At 40.3% G+C, this 18,852-nt stretch overlaps 1 protein-coding gene across 1 annotated transcript in view; it reads left to right on the forward strand.

Annotated features, from left to right (window-relative positions):
• Positions 1 to 9,926, forward strand: part of pgap1 (post-GPI attachment to proteins inositol deacylase 1) — a 127,538-nt gene extending 117,612 nt beyond the window's left edge. Inside the window, exons 25-27 of the mRNA XM_073046943.1 lie at positions 201 to 439; positions 3,524 to 3,628; positions 5,401 to 9,926. Of these exons, the coding sequence (XP_072903044.1) occupies positions 201 to 439; positions 3,524 to 3,628; positions 5,401 to 5,539 (483 nt within the window). The 3' untranslated portion in view covers positions 5,540 to 9,926. The remainder of the gene's footprint in view (positions 1 to 200; positions 440 to 3,523; positions 3,629 to 5,400) is intronic.
• The last annotated feature ends 8,926 nt before the right edge of the window (positions 9,927 to 18,852 follow it).

An 18,852-nucleotide genomic window follows, 5' to 3' on the forward strand; every position in this document is an offset into this window, starting at 1 on the left:
GGAAAATTGGATCAGCCATGATGAAATGGCAGAGCAGATTTGAAGGGTCAAATGGCCTAATTCTGCTCCGATATTTTATGGTCTCATGGTGTTTTGAGTTGAATGTTCTTATTAAATTACCTGGTGTAATATTGTGGTAATAAACAAATTGGTAACATTTTGTAAATAAACATTTTGGTAATAAACAAATTATTTTGCAGGCACCACAAGAAACTGTGAAGAGAGTTGCAGTGATTTCCACAGCAAAGGAAGAGGAAAACAAATCTGGAGTGGCTGAAGAACTAGATCAGCAAAACCTAGATAATCATAAACTGCTCTCAGTTTCGGATGTTGATGATGCACTTGACACTCTTAAGATTCATGTTACAATCCTACATTTGCTGAGCTGGATCATACTATTTAGCGCACCTTCATTTATTTATTGGGTAAAAAATCTCAGGTAAGATATCTTTTTTTCTAGCAGTTTGGGTGACAAGAATCTTTCATGTTTCAAGAGGATAACCATTTGGAAGGTCAGAATCAGGATTAACATCACTGACATATGTCATGAAATTTGTTGTTCTGTACAGCAGTGTAGTACAATGCATAAAAATACAAACATAAATTACAATTTTACAAAAGTATGAAAAAATAAGTAGTACAAACAGAGCAAAAAAGCGGGTCAGTGTTTATGGGTTGGTTCATGGTCCATTTAGAAATCTGTTGGCGAAGGGGAAGTAGTCCTTCCTCCTTGATGGTAGCAGTGAGAAGAGGGCAAGTCCTCAGTGACAAGGATCCTTAATGAAGGATGCCACCTTTTTGAGGCATCACCTTTTGAAGATGTCCTCAATGCTGGGGAGGCTAGTGCCCCTAATGGAGCTGACTGAGTTTGCAATCCTCTGCAGCTTTTTTCAATCCTTTGTAGTGGCCCCTCTGTACCAGAAGATGATGCAACCAGTTAGAATGGTCTCCACTGTACAACTGTAGAAATCTGCTAGAGTCTTTGGTAACATTCCAAATCTCCTCAAACTCTTAAAGAAATATAGCTGCTGATGTGCCTCCTTTGTAACTGCATCAATATTTTAGGCCCTGGATAGATCTTCAGAGATGTTAACACACAGGAACTTGAGACTATTCATCCTTTCCACTACTGATCTCTCGACGAGGATTGACTGTGTTTCCTCGACTTCCCGTTTTTGAAGTCCACAATCAACTTCTCAGATTTACTGACATTGAGTACAAGGCTGATGTTGCGACACCACTCAACCAGCCGTTCTATCTCACTCCTGTATGCCTGCAAGTCACCATCTGAGATTGTGCCAGCAAAGGTTGTGTCTTTGGGAAATTTATAGATGGCGTTTGAGCTAGATCTGGCCACACAGTAACGAGTGTGGAGAGAGTAGAACAATGGGCTAAAAGTAAACCTTGAGGCGCACCGGTGTCGATTGTCAGTGAGGAAAAGGGGTTATTTCCTCCTGCACTGACAGTGCTGCCCTGATGAAGTCAAAGGGTCCAGATCAGCAACCCAGGTTGTGAAGTTTGTACTGAGGGGGTGATGGAGTTGAACGCTGAGCTGTAGTCAATCAATAGCAGCCTGATGTAGGTATTGCTGTTTTCTGTGTAGTTCATGGCTGATTGCATCGCTGTAGACCTGTTGTGGCAGTTGGCAAATTGCAACAGGTCCAGGTCCTCACGCAGGAGTTAATTCTGACCATCACCAACCTCTCAAAGCTTTTCATCACTGAATGGTGAATCGTCATTGATTGTTGAAGTTATTTATCGCTTCCATTTCATTTTATTAAGCTAAAATCTATCATTTGAATTGGATTTAGCAACAAAGTGCATTAGTACAATTATCTAATAATAGTTTTAAGTTTCTAGAAAGGCATTGCATTGTGAAAGGAAAGCTACAAGCATCCTGCATGTGATGCCTACTTCAGTTATGTGCTTGCCAAAAAAAGGCAGTTGTAGAGAGGGGGGGGGGGGGGGGAAACAATAATTTATACTACCACAAACAAGAGAAAATCTGCAAATACTGGAAATCCAAGCAACACACACAAAATGCTGGAGGAACTCAGCAGGCCAGGCAGCCTCTATGAAAAAAGTACAGTTGATGTTTCAGGCTGAGGCCCTTTGGCAGGACTTTTTTATACTATTCTATTTTGCTAGGTAGTGGAGTTAAAGTCCATTTAAACAAGGTATTCCATTCAAATCACTTGGATCCATGCAATGTAGTTAGATGGTTATTTTTGCCTGCATTGCACTCAGATTTTTCAGAATGCAAATATATCATTGTAGACATTAAATATTGCTTTTTGTTAACAGTGAAGATTAGTGATTTAAAAAAATGTTAAATGGTACTTCCCCATCCATAATTCAGTAGATAAATCTAGGTGTTGATGATGCATTTCCCTCCATAGATGCCACCTGGCTCACTGAGTTCATCCAACATTTTGTGCGTTGCTAAAGCTTTTCTTGAAATTACCAGATAATGGACCAGTAGCTGATGCCTTTAGAATGGCACCAGTCATCCAAATCCTGGACTGGAGCCACCTGGATAAATCTAGTAAATATAAATAGCATTTTTTAAATAATCAGGAATTTTTTTCTGGTGGAGAGTACATGATTAACCATGAAACTGCCAAAAAGAAAATTGGTTTATTGATGTCCTTTAGGAAGAGAAATTCACTGTCCTTATCTGCTCCATTCTGTATCTCACTCCATGTTCACAGCTGTGTGATTAACTTTTAACTTCCCTGTGAAATGGTAAGTCATGAACTGACAAAACATGATGGCACTGAGTGTGTTCAGAATCAACATTTACCACCTTGTTTCTTGTGCACTTCAGATGCAGAGGATGAAATTGTTTGCTGAGAGCATCCTGTACCTAATGGACAGGACTCTATAGTGCCAAGCCCTAGCTGCACGAGTGGCTCAGAACAAGCAACCGCACACAAAATTGCTGAATACATGTTTGGCAGCTGGGCAGAGGTGCAGAGTTCTGAAATGCATCCTGACATTCAGAAACATTCAAAATTTGTTCCAATTTAAATTTTAAAATGATGTAATTAATTTCTTCATTTCACGTGAATATTTGAAACATTAGATCTGAAATAGTAAGGATCATCATCTAACCTTGATGGGTTCTTGATCATGAAAAGACATAGGAATTCCCAGCCCTTGGGTCACTACAAGGTCATATTTCCTAAAGCAGCTCCATCTCATCAATAGCTCAGTGATGCTCAATTTGATTTTCACCAGATCTGTTTGACTTCAGTTTTGTTATTTCAGAGTAATATTTTTGTTCAGAAAACAAACTGGTGGAAGAACTCAATGAGTAAGGCAGGGAATTGAAGAAACATTTCAGGTGGGCCCCTTCATCAGTCAAGTTGAGTGATCTGGACAAAAAGTTCACTGTTTAGTTCCTGCCACAGTGACTGCCTGACCAACTGAGTTCCTCCGGCAATTGTATTTTATTTTGATCCAGATTCCAATATCCACAGTCTCTTGGGCCTCTAAAGATGTCTGTTTCATCATTAATCAGGTATGCAAGAAGGCTTGATCCTGATCCTTGTGATACTGTTGCATCTATCCTTGTGTTGACGATGGGGATCCTCATTAATTCACATTCAGCACTTGTTAAGAGGAGGTATTTTGTTTTTCTGTTCTTATAACTTATTAGCAAAGTACATAGTGAGTTTCACACTGTTCTTACATTGGTTCCTGCTGTTTATTGAATATTTGGCAGAAGGTTGATAACTTCTATGCAACTCTTCAAAAAGTTGTGAACATTTAAAATAAGACAGCTAGATATTGATGTGAAAGTGTAAAGAATTGGTTTTATAAATACTTTTATAATTATGATCTTTATAAAATTCATCTTTCAAATTGTATGTTAAAGTTGCATTTGTGAGTGGAAAAGATCACTTTTATCCCCCTGAATATTTAATCCATACTATTTGGAGGACAATGGAAAATGCTTTTTATTTTGGGACATTCTACAAGAATTATACAAGATTTTTTAAAAACATATTTATCAGAAAGTTTTGGGATAATTCTTTGTTTCTTGAACAGTTTAAACAAAATCTTTTCTTAGACTGCATCTCAACTCTGACAATACTTCATTTTAAAATCAAGAGGGAAAATAATGATTATCAAATAAGATTTGGTCTGATTTACCTCTTTAATATCATATGCATTGGCATTAGATGGGTGGTGTTTTTAAAGTGCATCCAGGAGATCTGCTCGTGCGCTAAGTATCCCTGCAAGGAATAGTCTGTACTAGACCTAATCCTGGGCAATGAAGCAGACCATGTTTCACTGGACAGACACTTTGGGAATATCGATCGTAACTCAAAGTTCAAAGTACATTTATTATCAAAGTATGTATATATTATACAATCTTGAGATTTGTCTTTTTACAGGCAGCCTCAAAACAAAGGAAACAATAAAAACGTTAAAAAGACCGTCAAAGACCCAATGCACAGAGAGTTTTAAAAAAACAAATCATGCAAAGAATAAAAGTATGAGGTGATTGATAAGTTCGTGGCCTAAGGTAGAAGGAGTCAATTTTAGAAAACCTAGCACATTTATTTTTCAACATAGTTCCCTCCTACATTTACACACTTCGTCCAGCAGTCATGGAGCATACGGATCTTGGACCTCCAGAAAGTGTCCACAGGTGGGTGATTGATAAGCTTGTGGCCTAAGGTAGAAGGAGATGAGTTATACAGCATTTGTTACATGCACATGCAGTTCAACTCTTTGAGTGATTGTGAAGGAAGTTTGAAGTTAATAACTCATCTTCTTCTGCCTTAGGCCATGAACTTATCAATCACCCCTCGTAAGCAAATAACAATTAGAACGAAAGTGAGTCCTCAGACAAGAAGCCTGAATCAGCCAGAGCAGGCCACAGCTTCGACCTCAGTTCAGCGTAGAGTGAAGTAAACATCACAGAGCTAAGTTTCAAAGTAGTTTTGAAGAAGGATAAGGATAATTTGGAAATTAGGTGTCTAAATTGAGTAAGACTGATTTATGTGTCATTAGACAGGACATGGCAAAACATGACATATAGGGATCTTTTAAAAAGAGTTAATGAGATTTCAAAAGAGTGAATGGTAATGACAGCATGTCCAGAGAACCCTAGATGTCAAGGGACATTGAGGATTTGATGAACAGGGAACCCTAGATGTCAAGGAGGATTGAGGATTTGATGAACAAAAAAAAAGTCGTCTTCCACCCCATGTTCAGCGCCAGCAATTGCTCTGTAGCATACTTACTGTTTTTGGTGCACTAAAATACCATTACCTGCTATTAAACTTTGAAAGTTTTTGCTGGAGTAAGACATTATATGTTGCAAATATATTTCTCAGTGTTTACTTCTTTCAGTAACTAATGATGGCTTTTATTTTTCACTTTTAGTAAGCTGCTGAAATATACCGGAAGACTCCAGCCCCTGTTGGTTATTGCCATGACAGCCTTTGGACTAGTGCACTTGTACAGGGTTCCTTACTTTGTTACATTTTCATTGGCTTTATATGCACTTTGTTGTCTGATATAAATGACTGTGCAACACTGAATTACCAGTTTGATTCATTATACATGTAATACTTCAGAAAGTGAATGTTTTGTAATTTTTTAAATGTAAGGGTGCTACATAATTATGTTAGGTTACTATTGGTATACCTTTGCTGAATTGTTCATCATATAACTTGTTAAGAATTTCCTGTATTTGGAAAATGTAGTTTGGCTGTATATTTGTGTTAGTATGAATGACGATGCAGAGTAGTATATCTTAATGGCCTCTACGAATGTTGTTCTGCTAGATTGTTCTCAAAGCATATTACTAATGGCCCTATATTTGATAACAACCTTTTTAAAGTGATAATTTCAAGGCTTTAATACATTACAATTTATCCACATTTGGTCATTCCCAAGGAAAGCTGAATGTGTTATGGCCATTGGTAATAATAACTTCACTTTAAGTGCTTTGAAAAAAATAGGTAATGAAACTTTCGGCTAAGTAAGGAGAGAGTATGTGAGTAGTTGAGAGGGAAATGTTTGTAGTAATGTAAAAACAGAAATTTTTAAATGGTTAATGGGAAAGATGTAAGTAGAGAAACAAAAGAAGTGTGTTTGGAAGTTGTAAATGAATAGATTGAAGTCATTGTCAACTGAAAAAAAATGAAGGTTTTGATTATAATCCAATATTAGCAAAATCAACGGAGACATGAGAGACTCTACTGATGCTGGAATCTGGCATAATAATGTGCTGGAGGCACTCATCTGTGGGAGCAAAGAAATTGTTGATGTTTTGGGTCAAAACCCTGCATCAGGATCAAGTGTGGAGAGGTAGGATGGCCAGTATAAAGAGGAGAAGGAGAGTGATGAGAAGGGATACTGAGGCAATTTGTAGACTGAGGAGGGGTGTAAAAGTTTAACAGTTGGAAAATCATGGCTACTCTTTTGACTGCACAGAGGTGTTCTGTTAAACACTAGATCTACATGGGGTTTCCTCAGCATTTGAAGAGACGTCATGAATATATAAAAACTCTTATAAATACAGCTAAATCATTGTTGTACTTGGAGGGGTTTAGTGCCTTGGACAGGGGCAAGGGAAGAAATAAAATGTTGCACGGGAAGGTGTTTAGGGAAGAAGTAGACATCTTCTCCACATTACAAAGAATGCTCCAGGAAAAATAACTCGTGTCAATTGGCTCCTTGCCTAAATTAATGTTAAATGATTGTGGATCATAACCACTGCAGTTTTTTTAAATCAACATCTGCTGGTAATGATTCCAAAGATGCCATTTGCAGTTTGTCGACATAAGTATGCCTTAAATTTCAAATCCTGCAATCGTTATTTAATTTTCTTTTTTAGGCCTCATTCTGGGTATTTTGATAGTGTAGTTGTGCCCTTGATGTAATTTTGAAATCAATTGCACCCAAGTGATTTAATTCTCCTTGCAATGCTTCAAATTGAAATGTAGACTAGATTTTTCTGGGAGCAGCCATCACTGGCCACTCTCATAGCAACATGGTCTCAACAAAACACAGATGGATTAGGGTACCTGTCAGCCAACTTCCATGCTTGCACTTAATTTGCTCCTACTCCCAGAATCCATGCCTGATCTTCATCATATGGTTCATGTCTCCTTCCTTGCACTTTGATATGATTCTTCTTCAATCTGTTTGATTCATCTCATTCCATGAGAATCCTCCAGTCCACCCAAGTCCTTTAATTCTCTGGGAGCCTAGATGGAAGCCTTAATCTTCACCATCCCCTGGCTGCTCCTCATCCTTGTCCCTACCTCAGGTCCCTCTTTGACCACACACACACTTAACCACAGGACTGTCTGATGTCATTTTGACTCGCCACCAACACTACAACAACAGATGCCCAAACTCGCTCAACACACCCTACCTCCCACAACTTGCACACCTATTCACTTGCACAGCTGAAGTTTGATGCATCATCAAAATTATCTTTAATGCTGGTTCATCCACTGGGATATAGTCCCCGTGTTCTTAATTTTTCCACTTTTACTTTGCACCATCATCCTTTTATGGATTTAATCACTCACATTGGCATTCATTTCTTTCCTTCCCTTTCCTGATTCAGAATTTGCATCAACCTGCATCATCACAAAATTTTGCCAATTTAGGGTCAGGCAACTGAAATGTTGGGTTCTTCACAGATACTGCCTGATTTCAAGAGTATTTCCTGTTTTGATATATAACAGAATAATGACTTGTTATTAGAATGTACAATATCCTTGTTCATTTTAGATCCCACAAGTTATTTTTGCTAAGTTTGAGGATGATGCAGTATTATCTCCAATTGCAGGGAACCCTGAAAAGTTGATTATTCTTGCTGAAAGGAAAGCGATAATAGATAGAATCAGGGATTTCCCTACTCTGAAATGGGAATAAAACAGGGTATTTCAAATACAATAGGCTGTTAGGCTTCTCTGAAATTCTTTCCACTATCATATTGAAGTTATAAAACAATTTACTGCATCCACTAAAATAACTAACAGAGGCATTTCAGAGAACTTTTTTTATGTTGTGGACTGCTATCCAGTTATACAACCTCAGGCCCAGTTTAGGGTATATTACTTGAAGTGACTTTCAATAGTTTTGGACAGTGACTGACAATTCAATAAAATTGGTAGATTTTCTTTGGTATTGAGAACTTCTTGTGAAATACAATCCATTTACTTTTCTTGTATTGTTGACACCGGGGAGCTTCTATCCCAGCTCTTTGGAAGCAGCACATAATACAGATTTTGACGATAAACATTTGTAAACTTTTCCCCTCAGATATTCAAATTGTAAGTATAGGAAACTTTAAAAAATTACAAAGGTATGTAGCTGCAATTTTGAAATAAACGATTTTAATAATCTTAAATTTAGCTATCATTGTCCTCAACAAATCTTTCGTTCGAAGTTTTGCTGAGAATTTTGTGCACTAATTGGGACTCTAATTAAAGTTGCTTTGAGGAGGGTAAGCTGCAGTATTCTTACAGGATCCACCTTCTCAGTAATTACTCAAGGTACAACCGCTGCTCGTCTTCTGCATTGTTGTCTTTAATTATATATTCCTATGTCCCATTAAGATTAGATGATAATTAGATATTGCTTTTTTTCTTTATATATCAATTAAGTGAGTAAAAACAAAGTTTATATGCTGCAGCCAAATGGCACTGTAGATGATGTCCTCTAGTTGTAAATAACATGGAAATGCTGATACTATGATAAATTGTTGAGCTATTATCCAGAAGCCCAGGCTGCTATCCAAACAATGGGTTTGAACCCATCACAGCACTCAATAAATTGTATCACATAATTAATCAAATCTGAAAAGAAAAAGTTCCCATCATTAAAGGTAATCATGAAACTACTAAATTGTCATAAAGACACATCAGGTTTGCTTCAAAGGTAATATATGTTACCATACAATCTTGAGATTTATTTTTCACTGATACCATTCAAGGAAAGAAATGTAACAGTCTGGCCAAAAGGTAGCATTTAATTGCCCTCTCATCTGACTCAGTAAGCCACAAATTTCAGTTAGGGAGAGAGAAAAGTGCCATGAATAAGCAAGAATGAAATTGTCAATGTATAAAATACAATAGGTGTTTACAAGAATATCAGAGACAACTGGAAACATTATTTTACACCATTGTAATTCCTTGAATTCCACATTACATTCATGGTAGTTGGAAAAGGAAATTTTATTGAACAAGTGATTTCTTCATTGAATTCAATTGTGCTCTATTTTCTGGACAGATGGGGAACTGATCATGCTGCGAATCTCAGGATTGCAGACAAATCCAATAATACAAGTTGCACTTTACCTTAATATGCCCCTAAACTGTCCTCTGTATCTTTTAAGTGATTTTAATTTTATTCTGTTAATTACGTAGTGAAGGTGTTATTCATCTTGCCAGAGATAATTATTAAGCATAGGTACACGCCTATTTTGATTTTCAATGCCCAAGTTTAGTCTGTTTCGATGAAAGATAAAGCTATTGTCAGTGATTTTTATTACATTAATGTCTAACTAATAGCTGACATGTGCACCAAAGTATTTGTAAATCAAGTGACCAAACATCTGCAGGTATTAAACTCCATGTTGTCAGTGATGTTATTTGTTTTACTATAAAACTGCAAGCCTTATTGGTTCTCTGTGATCTAATAATTTTGAAAGAATATTTGTGAAATTTGTGTGATGGAAATTTTTTTGTATAATATTGATGTAAACTGTTAATTTAAAAAAATTGTATTAGTAATTTTGCCAGGTTTATACAATCTAATGATGTACAGTTTCTAATTGTAAAGTGGTTCATGGGCTGACAATCAGTTGTGGTAGTAAATCATAACTTATCAAAAAACAGTCATGTCAGTTTGAAGAGTTCAATATAAGTAAAATATGCTACATTGTATGATACAGTTTGCAGTGTTTCATTTTCTATTGGTACATTAGAAGATTGATTTGCTTATCAATGTTCAGAGCTGAACTGCATTTTCAAAGCTTCAATATCGGAAAAGTTTTTTTTGTTGAGCTAAGTCTATTATTGAAAAAAGTCTATTATTTTTTTTTATTTTGGTATAGTCACATGTGATTATATTGGAGAACATAAGCTAACTTCCAATTTCAAGAACTCCACAAGAACGCAAAGAAATTTTAGTCCATTTTTAATTGATACCCTATAAGATCTTTTCATAAACTGAAAACTCTATGCTGATATATTATTCTCTGCAAGCTAAGATGCACATAGTGAATAATTACTACTGACAAATATAATGGATATGTTCAATGATATCTTACACTATTAATAACACAGAATGGACCATTTGGCCCATCTGATTCGTGCCAGATGTAAAGGGAACAATCCCATTCATTCTATTTCCCTTCAACTGATTTTCCCGCACCCTTATGATTTATTCTCTCTCACACAAGCTGTCAGCTCTCCTCTGATTCTTTCTACCATTAAGCTAAATTGCGGGTGATTTACTGTACCTACCGCACAACTTTGGAATAAAGAGGAAACAGGAACACTCGGGAAACTCATGCAGCTATAGAGACATCCTGACGAAGGGTCTCGGCCCGAAACGTTGACTGCTCATTTCCACGGATGCTGCCCGACCTGCTGAGTTCCTCCAGTGTGTTGAACATATGGAGACATCAAATCTGGAGAAGACGAGGTTTCAACCTCACAGCTGTAGGAATGTACCTTTTCTGGACTTGACTGTTAGGAACAGGTATCATGACAACAAGCACAATTTCTGTTCCACTCTTTAAAGCACATTTCATGTGAACTTAAGTTTCCTTCAGACCAAAGAGTGCGAAGGAAGTAAACAGTGTATGCACCAAACCTGCTCCAGGCTCGATGTTGCCTCAATGAGATCATGTGTGTAAGGGCTGCCTGGAAGTCCATGGCTCCTTCCTTCTGGAAATGCATCTGAGTGAAAAGGCTGCAGAATTCAACCTGGAATAAAACCCTGTATTACCTCATCTTTTTCTGGAAAAGTGAAAATGGTAGAGCAAGCTATCCTGATGGATAACTTCAGCTCACTCTGTCACCATCTTTAACTAATCTCCTCCTCTGACCTTTTAATCTTCCAGTTACATCCATTCTCCTTCAAACACTTTGAGTAACTGCCACAGTTACCTTGACTATTTCATCCCAAATCCACTGCCTTCACAGCAGCAAGTACATAGCAATGGTGTCATTCAACCTACACATCTTATAACTTTGAAACATGCCACTCTTCAGCATTGTAGGAGTATCTTCATCAGAAGGATGAATATGGTTCAGGCAGATTGCCCACCTTGCTTTCTAAAGGGCATTTAGGGATAAACCATAAATACTGCCTTTGCTGTTGATGACAATGCCCAGAAAATTGAATTAAAAATATACATAGCTACATTTTTACAGCATGGTGCTTTCTTCAGAACCTTTGACAAACAAATTCCATTCTGTCAACCCTTGCCACCATTGTAATTCATTCATCCCTTTAGTGATGGAGAAACAAACAGAGAACACCAGGATACTTTAGAGAAATGGCGATTGTCCTGTAGGAATCAGCCTATTAATATTAAGAGATGGTGGTCATCTGCATGATGAATTGTTTGGCCATTTCTGGCAGATAGCTTCATTGTCTTGTACTTCTCACATCATACGTGAGCAAGAGTAGATGACTGAGAGAGACAAAAAATGGAAGATCTATATGAAAGGGAGCTTGAACTCTTCAGTTGGTGAAGAGTTATAGATGGCAGCAGCCCATAATCCCTAGTTTGAAGGCACCGATTGGTGCATTTGTGATCACTGGAATGCTGGGTTTGCTTGGCGCTTTGTTCATTTCATTATTTCGAGATACAACATGGAACAGTCCCTTCCAGTCCAACCAGCTGCATCATCCAGCAACCCACCAATTTAACATTTGCCTCATTACAGGGCAATTTACAATGACCGATTAACCTACAAACGCTTCTCTGAACTGTGGGAGGAAACTGGGACACCTGCAGGAATCCAGAAGGTGCCAGAATTGAACTCCAAACTCTGACTCCTCGAGCTGTTGCACTAACTGAAGTGTGTGCAGTTACAAAGGTCTGACTAAAGAGTAAATTCTAGTAATATAAAATGTTTTTAAAAATTCTAAAACCAAATATTTTTGAAGGAACAGCAGCATGGAAAAGTGAAATGTTGGCAGGTGTTCTCTCCATACTGTTCACTCTTGCTGGGAGATTAAGAGAGTTTGACTCGAGCATCATTGATCACATCACAGGGCTTTCTGGAAGGTGTAACAACTGTGTGGAGGATCAATTCCAGTAATCAAAAATAGGTCTTCACTGAGAACTTGAATGCTGTAAATACTTTTCCAGTAGGAAAACGGATATCCTAGAATTGATCATTTAACACTTACAGACCTGCAGCTAGGTGCTTAGTGTTTGGTGCATTAAAGGAGTTTTGAATTTGACCAGTCATGGGCTAGGAATTCCAGAGATCTCACAGAAACAAAAATCAAAAGGAAGGGACTACCCAACTCCTTAGCCAATAAGATAATTCCTGATATGATTGCAACCTTCCCCTCTCTGTTTCCTTTGTAATCTTTCAGTTCCCTGTTTGTGGCATATGTGTCTACTCGCATCTTAAATACATTCAAAGATTATACAGTCATCTCTGCCTTCAACTGCAACTGTTCACTTTTAAACAAAGAGCTGCTAGTCCATAGAACCATAGAACATTACAGCACAGAAACAGACCTTTTGGCTGTGCCGAACCATTTTTCTGCCTAGTCCCACTGACCTGCACCTGGACCATATCCCTCCATACATCTCTCATTCATGTACCTGTCCAAGTGTTTCTTAAATGTTAAAAGTGAGCCCGCATTTACCACTTCATCTGGCAGCTCATTCCACACTCCCACCACTCTCTGTGTGAAGAAGCCCCCCCAATGTTCCCTTTAAACTTTTCCCCCTTAACCCATGTCCTCTGGTTTTTTTCTCCCCTAGCCTCAGTGGAAAAAGCCTGCTTGCATTCACTCTATCTATACCCGTCATAATTTTATATACCTCTATCAAGTCACCCCTCATTCTTCTATGCTCCAGGGAATAAAGGCCTGTAGAAGTATTCCAATTCCCCGACCAGGAATCGAACCCGAGCCATGGTGGTGAGGGCACCAAATCCTAACCACTAGACCATTAGGGAAGCCAGTCTTAGGTTTTCCCTCAGGAGGAAACATCTGCCATATATCTCTTCTCCATAAATCCCCTTCAAAGTCTCTTACGTTTCAATTGAGTCATTTTGTATTTTTGAACCACAAGTCTGACCTGCCCATTCTTCTTTCAAACGATACCCCTACCATTTCACGTATTAGTTTACTTCAAGCTACTTTCCATGTATTTACATACTTTTTTTAAAAAGGAGCTCTGTCCATAGTACTCTAGAAATTGTGTTGCCAGTGCCCGACTCCCTTCCTTTCACCTACTTTTCCCATAGCAATAGACAATAGAATTCTGTTAGTTTACATAATTACTTGTAAATCATGCACTAGGACACCCAGATCCCTCTGCACCTCAGTGCATGTAATCCTTCACCATTGTGATCATATGCTTTTTCATTTTCCTGTTAAGATGGACAGTTTTACATCTTCCCAAATAATGGATTAGTGCTAGAGTTAATTCTTGAGCATGCTTGAGTACTTCAGTGATTTTGTCTACAACAGGGGCCTAGTTGATTCTCAGCCTGGGGTGGCCTTTACAATCTGTTGCCAGGGTTAAATAACATTGTGGAATGGAGTCAAGGAGACTCGTGTCAAAGATGAAGACCTGTTGGAGGAGACGTCAAATTTCTTCCAGTGGGTAATGGCTATTTCTGTGACAATGTTGCCACCAATTAAGTGGACACTGAAAACTCACACTCATTCCTCAATCCCACACTTTATGTACAAGTGCACATGGCCCTTGTCACAAACGTTTCTGAAGAATGACATATTTATACAGAAATTGACTGGTTGGATACAGATATTGACCAATTGGTAACCTTGTGGATGCCCAAATTCATTATTTGCATGCCCAAACAGACTATGCCACACTATGGTAATACTGTTATAAATAGCCAATAGAATCTACACATTCAAGGCCAATAATATCTCAGAGTTAGTAATAGTAAGTGTCATCCTAGAATCCTTTGTTTCCATATTTGTCTTGGTATGCAAATTGTTCCAGTGCCCTGCTTTGCAAAGGGAAGTCATATTCTTCAAAGACCTTTCTAGTCTGTGATGATTGCATGCCATCTATAAACTACCTTGCCTGGCCATTATCTTAACCCTGGTCTTGCTGCAATTTCCACTACAACATTAATGTAACAGCTCTTGCATCTGCCATCCATTTTGTTTTAATATGTACCTGACTGCGCCAGATTCCAGGGTTTAGATGCTCTGACTCTCAGGAAAATAGATAGCTTCACAGCCTCTTTAAAGATTCAGGCCTATCCCTCTAAACAGTGGCCATGTTTTGGCACCGGGGTTTTAATATTTAAAGAGCACCTGAACTGAGCTTTGCTGGTCAATTGTCACCTCTACTTTGGATTCTTGTCTAGCTTAGAACCCAGTCCTTGTATCGTGTCTCGATTCTAGTCTCAGAAACTCCAGCACTTAGATCCTAACCCAGGTCTCTCGTCACAGTACAATTGACCCGAACCTGGATCCAGTGGGGTATCGGGGCCTCTCAACAGCAGGAACATTTCTAGACAGACCTTGGAGATACACAACCTCCAAGTCACCATGCAACAGCTATCACAAGGAGGAAGCCAGAGTTGGTTGCTCTGCAGAGTCAGTCCATCTGCCAACCCCAGAGAGATTGGACAGTAACTTGGGCTCTTGCTGTGGATTCCTCTCTCAGCATTCATTGGCGCTTGAACTCCAGCCTTCCCATTTCCCTACAGCGTGTGGAAAGATGATCTCTCTCCTGACTGGGAGAGCCCTGGGAACAGAGGTCAGAAATTTGCTTGAATTCAGAGGAACTTATGACCATCATGAAGAGGGTGTTCCACCATCCCACAGGAGGAAACAGAGCCTCGGACCATCTGATGAAGGTGGACTTTGGCCAAGGAGTGTGGTTGATACAGGGAGGCCTTGACCTCTCTGTTCTGCCACGGACTCTGAGATGAATTAAAGGATGCCCATTCTTTGGGAGAGTGGGTAGAGAGCTTAGAGGCGCTAACTGATCAGTCCATCTGCCTTGATAATTGCCTGGCAAAGCGAAAGTGGAACCTATCTCAAGGGGCCAAAGAGGGCTAGCCCAGGCCTGGGCTCAATGCATTATAGTTCCATTTCCTGACCTTGGACAATGACCAGCCCATCTTCCTGTCAGGTCTATGCACCTCGGCTGCACAAGACACTCTGCCGATGAGAGGTCCTGGCATTGGAGTCAAGGCGGCTGCCACTACTGCGGGGAGGCAAGTCTCCTGCGGGACAAATGTCCAAAGCTGCAGCCGTTGGGAGAACTGCTAAGACCATCCAGTGTAGGGCGGACTGTGATGGTAGCAGCTGTTACTCCCAACCCTACTGAGTCAAACTGAAGGCAGAAATCTCCTGGGGAAAGAACCGATGAGAGGTGAATGCCTTTGTGGACTCTGAGGGCAGCCAGTAATCTCCTAGACCTGGGGACTGTCCGTCAGCTCAACATACCTCTGCAGGGGTTGAACCTGCACATGACCACAACTGCCCTGGACAGTCGTTCCCTTGGGGTTCGGGCAGATCCTGCAGCAGGCATCGGTTTTGCAAACGAGGATAGGGGAACATGTGGAGAATATTTGGTTCTATAACATCGATTCTCCCCACATACCCCTGATCCTCGAGCACCCTTGGCTGTCCAAGTATAACCCTTCCGTGAACTGGGAGGAAGGCAGAATCATCACATAGTCTAATCTTTGCAAGAGGGAATGTTTTCAATTCGGCTTCTTGACCCCCCAGACTTTTCCAAGACCAATGACCGACGAGGAGGCAAACTTTTGCTCAGGGTAACCTGAAGCCTTCGGGAGACCCAGTCCTGCCTCCAAGGGCAAACAAATTGGCTTCATTCAACAGGACTGTGCAAGCCCCAACCCTGTCTAGTCGGGGGTGCGCTGGGACTAGAAGGGAGAGTCTCCAGCTCAGGAATAAGTCAAGAAGCCCAAAAAGGAGGTGCCCAAGAACTCTTGCCTAGCAGCTAAGCCTAAGGGAACTAAGCTCCAGGTCTCATCTAAGTGTAAGACTCCAAGACATAGACACTTGGAGCCTAGTCCCAGGAGAACAAAGAATATCCGTAGCACCTCATTGCACTGTCTGAGAATACAGGTGAGAATTTGGACTCTGTTGAGACTAAAGATAGATAGAGCTCTTATAGATAGCGGGGTCAAGGGATATGGGGAGAGGGCAGGAACGGGATACTGATTGTGTATGATCAGCCATGATCACAGTGAATGGCTGTGCTGGCTAGAAGGGCCAAATGGCCTACCCCTGCACCTATTGTCTATTGTCTATTGTCTAAGACCTATGGAATAGACTCTGAGGTCTACCTGCCAAATTACCCCCGCTACCTAAGGAGCTTCAGGAGTCATCCTTGGAGGGATGTCGGGGGGTAGTTGCAACACCAAGTAGGTAGAAATCCCCTCCATCTACAAGAAATTGGAAGTGGTCTTCAGCAAGAGAAAGGCCTCGACTCTTCCACCACACCAATCCACAATAGATCTACTGCCTGGTGCTTGTTCTCCATGTGCCTGGAGAAGAGTGCTCTGGAAGAGTGCCTAAAAGAGGTTTCATTGCTACAGAATTCATTCAGCCCTCCACCTCACCAGCCAGCACAGGATTCTTCCTCATTCAGAAAAAGTATGTGAGCCTGCGGCCATGCATTGCTGAATCACGTAACGGCCAAAAATTGTTACTCCTTCTACTCCTGAACACTGCCTTCAAGGTTCTCTCAGGGGCAAGAGGATTTTCGAAGCTAGACTTGCAGAGTACATACAGTCTGGTCTGTATAAAGGAGGGCAACGAGTGGAGACTGTATTCAACACACTAACAGGGACCTATGAGCACCAGGTCATCCCTTCAGCCTTGTGAACATGCTAGTAGCTTTCCAGGCCTTTATAAACAATGTAAGTATAAACAACATACTTATGTTCTCTGTAAGTTTATCTTCAACTACTTGGATGACATCCTAATTTTCTCTAAGTCTATGGAGGAGCACACCACTCACATCAGAGGCTTCTAGATGATGGACTTTATGTCAAGCTGGAGAAATCCGGATTCCATGTAACCACAGTTTAGTTTTTGTGTTTTATCACATGTCATGGCAATCTTAAGATGTACCCTACTAAGACACAGGCCACAACCAGCCAATGTGAAACAAGTCCAACGATTCCTGGGATTTGCCGACTTTTACCGAAAGTTCATCAGGAACTTCAGCTCCTGGTTCTGCTGACAGCTCCAACTGAGATCCATGGGCCCTTTTGTTTGGACAACCAAAGCAGAGGCTGCTTCTGCAGAGCTCAAACCGCGGTTAGTTATTCTGGTTTCACCTAACCCAGACCTTCCCTTCATCACGGAGGTGGAAGCCTTGGACTTTGGTGTGGTGCATTGTTGTCTCAATGGACACCTTTGGACAGTAAATTGCACCCATGTGTATTCTTCTCCAGGCAACTATCCCCGGTAAAGGTGAACAATGACATCAGAAATAGAGAGCTGCTGGCAGTCAAGTTGGCATTGGAGGAATGGCATCACTGGCTTGAGGTGGCCAATAACCTTTTATTGTATGGACAGACCACAGAAACCTGACATATTCAGGAGGCCAAAAAGCTGAATTCCAGGGAGGCCAGGTTTCTTTAACCGGTTCAATTTCATTCTGACCTACGTATTGACCAGGGTCAAAAACTCAAAAACCAGATGCCTTGTCTCATCAGTTTTATGAACCCAAAAAAGCGGAGCAGCCTACCACCATTTTGCCCCAAGCTAAGGTGATAACACCCACTCATTGGGGAATCAATGTGCTTGTTCATAGGGCTGAGGTGCAAGGAGAGGTTCCTAAGAACAGTCCTCTGGGTCATCTTTTTGTCCCAAGTTTCATCAGACCTAAGGTACTCCAATGCGATTCTCGTCTTGGATACTCCAGCAGGTGGGTCCTAAACATCCTCGCCTAGGTTTCTCAACACATATTTATGAACAACCAACAGAGAGATTCAACACGTCTTGAGTTGTATCTTGGAAGTCTCCAGCAGCATAGACATCGTGGGCAGTGGTTACATTCATAGTCACCAGTAGACCACAACTATCTGATCTTTTTTCTTATACGTTGCAGAGATCTGCCATCTTCTGCTGAACAAGCTTCAGCCATCTTGGGCACTGATGTCCTGACATTGTTGCAATGAGTGAATGAAGCGAACCCAAGTGCAGGACACAGGCATGGAGATTGAGTTAGGATGCTTATGTGGATGTGAACGTTGAACAGCAAACAGGAGGAATCTTGACACGGAGCCTTGACACAGAGAGACGGAGTTTCATGGGTAAACCTTGAAACTGGAGCAAAACTTAGAACACACAGTCCTAAGCGGCTGGGAAATATTAATTACAACACAGGCAAAACCAACGATCTGGCGACTAGTGGTTGTAATGCCGAGGTGCTTATGCTGCAGGTCTTGATGGAGACTGGGCGTGCTGTCAACAAAGAGAATTAGAAGCAAATGGGAAATTAACAGTCAGAACCATGGCACAATCAAAGGAAATTAGGAGGAAGATAGGGAATTAATGAACGGGACCATGACAGACATTTAAGAAATCTGAGCCCCTGCATAAAGAGCCAATGTTCATGGTGTACCTTCCAAGAGCTGC

Source organism: Hemitrygon akajei, chromosome 5 (assembly GCF_048418815.1).
Source record: "Hemitrygon akajei chromosome 5, sHemAka1.3, whole genome shotgun sequence".
NCBI lineage: Eukaryota > Metazoa > Chordata > Chondrichthyes > Myliobatiformes > Dasyatidae > Hemitrygon > Hemitrygon akajei.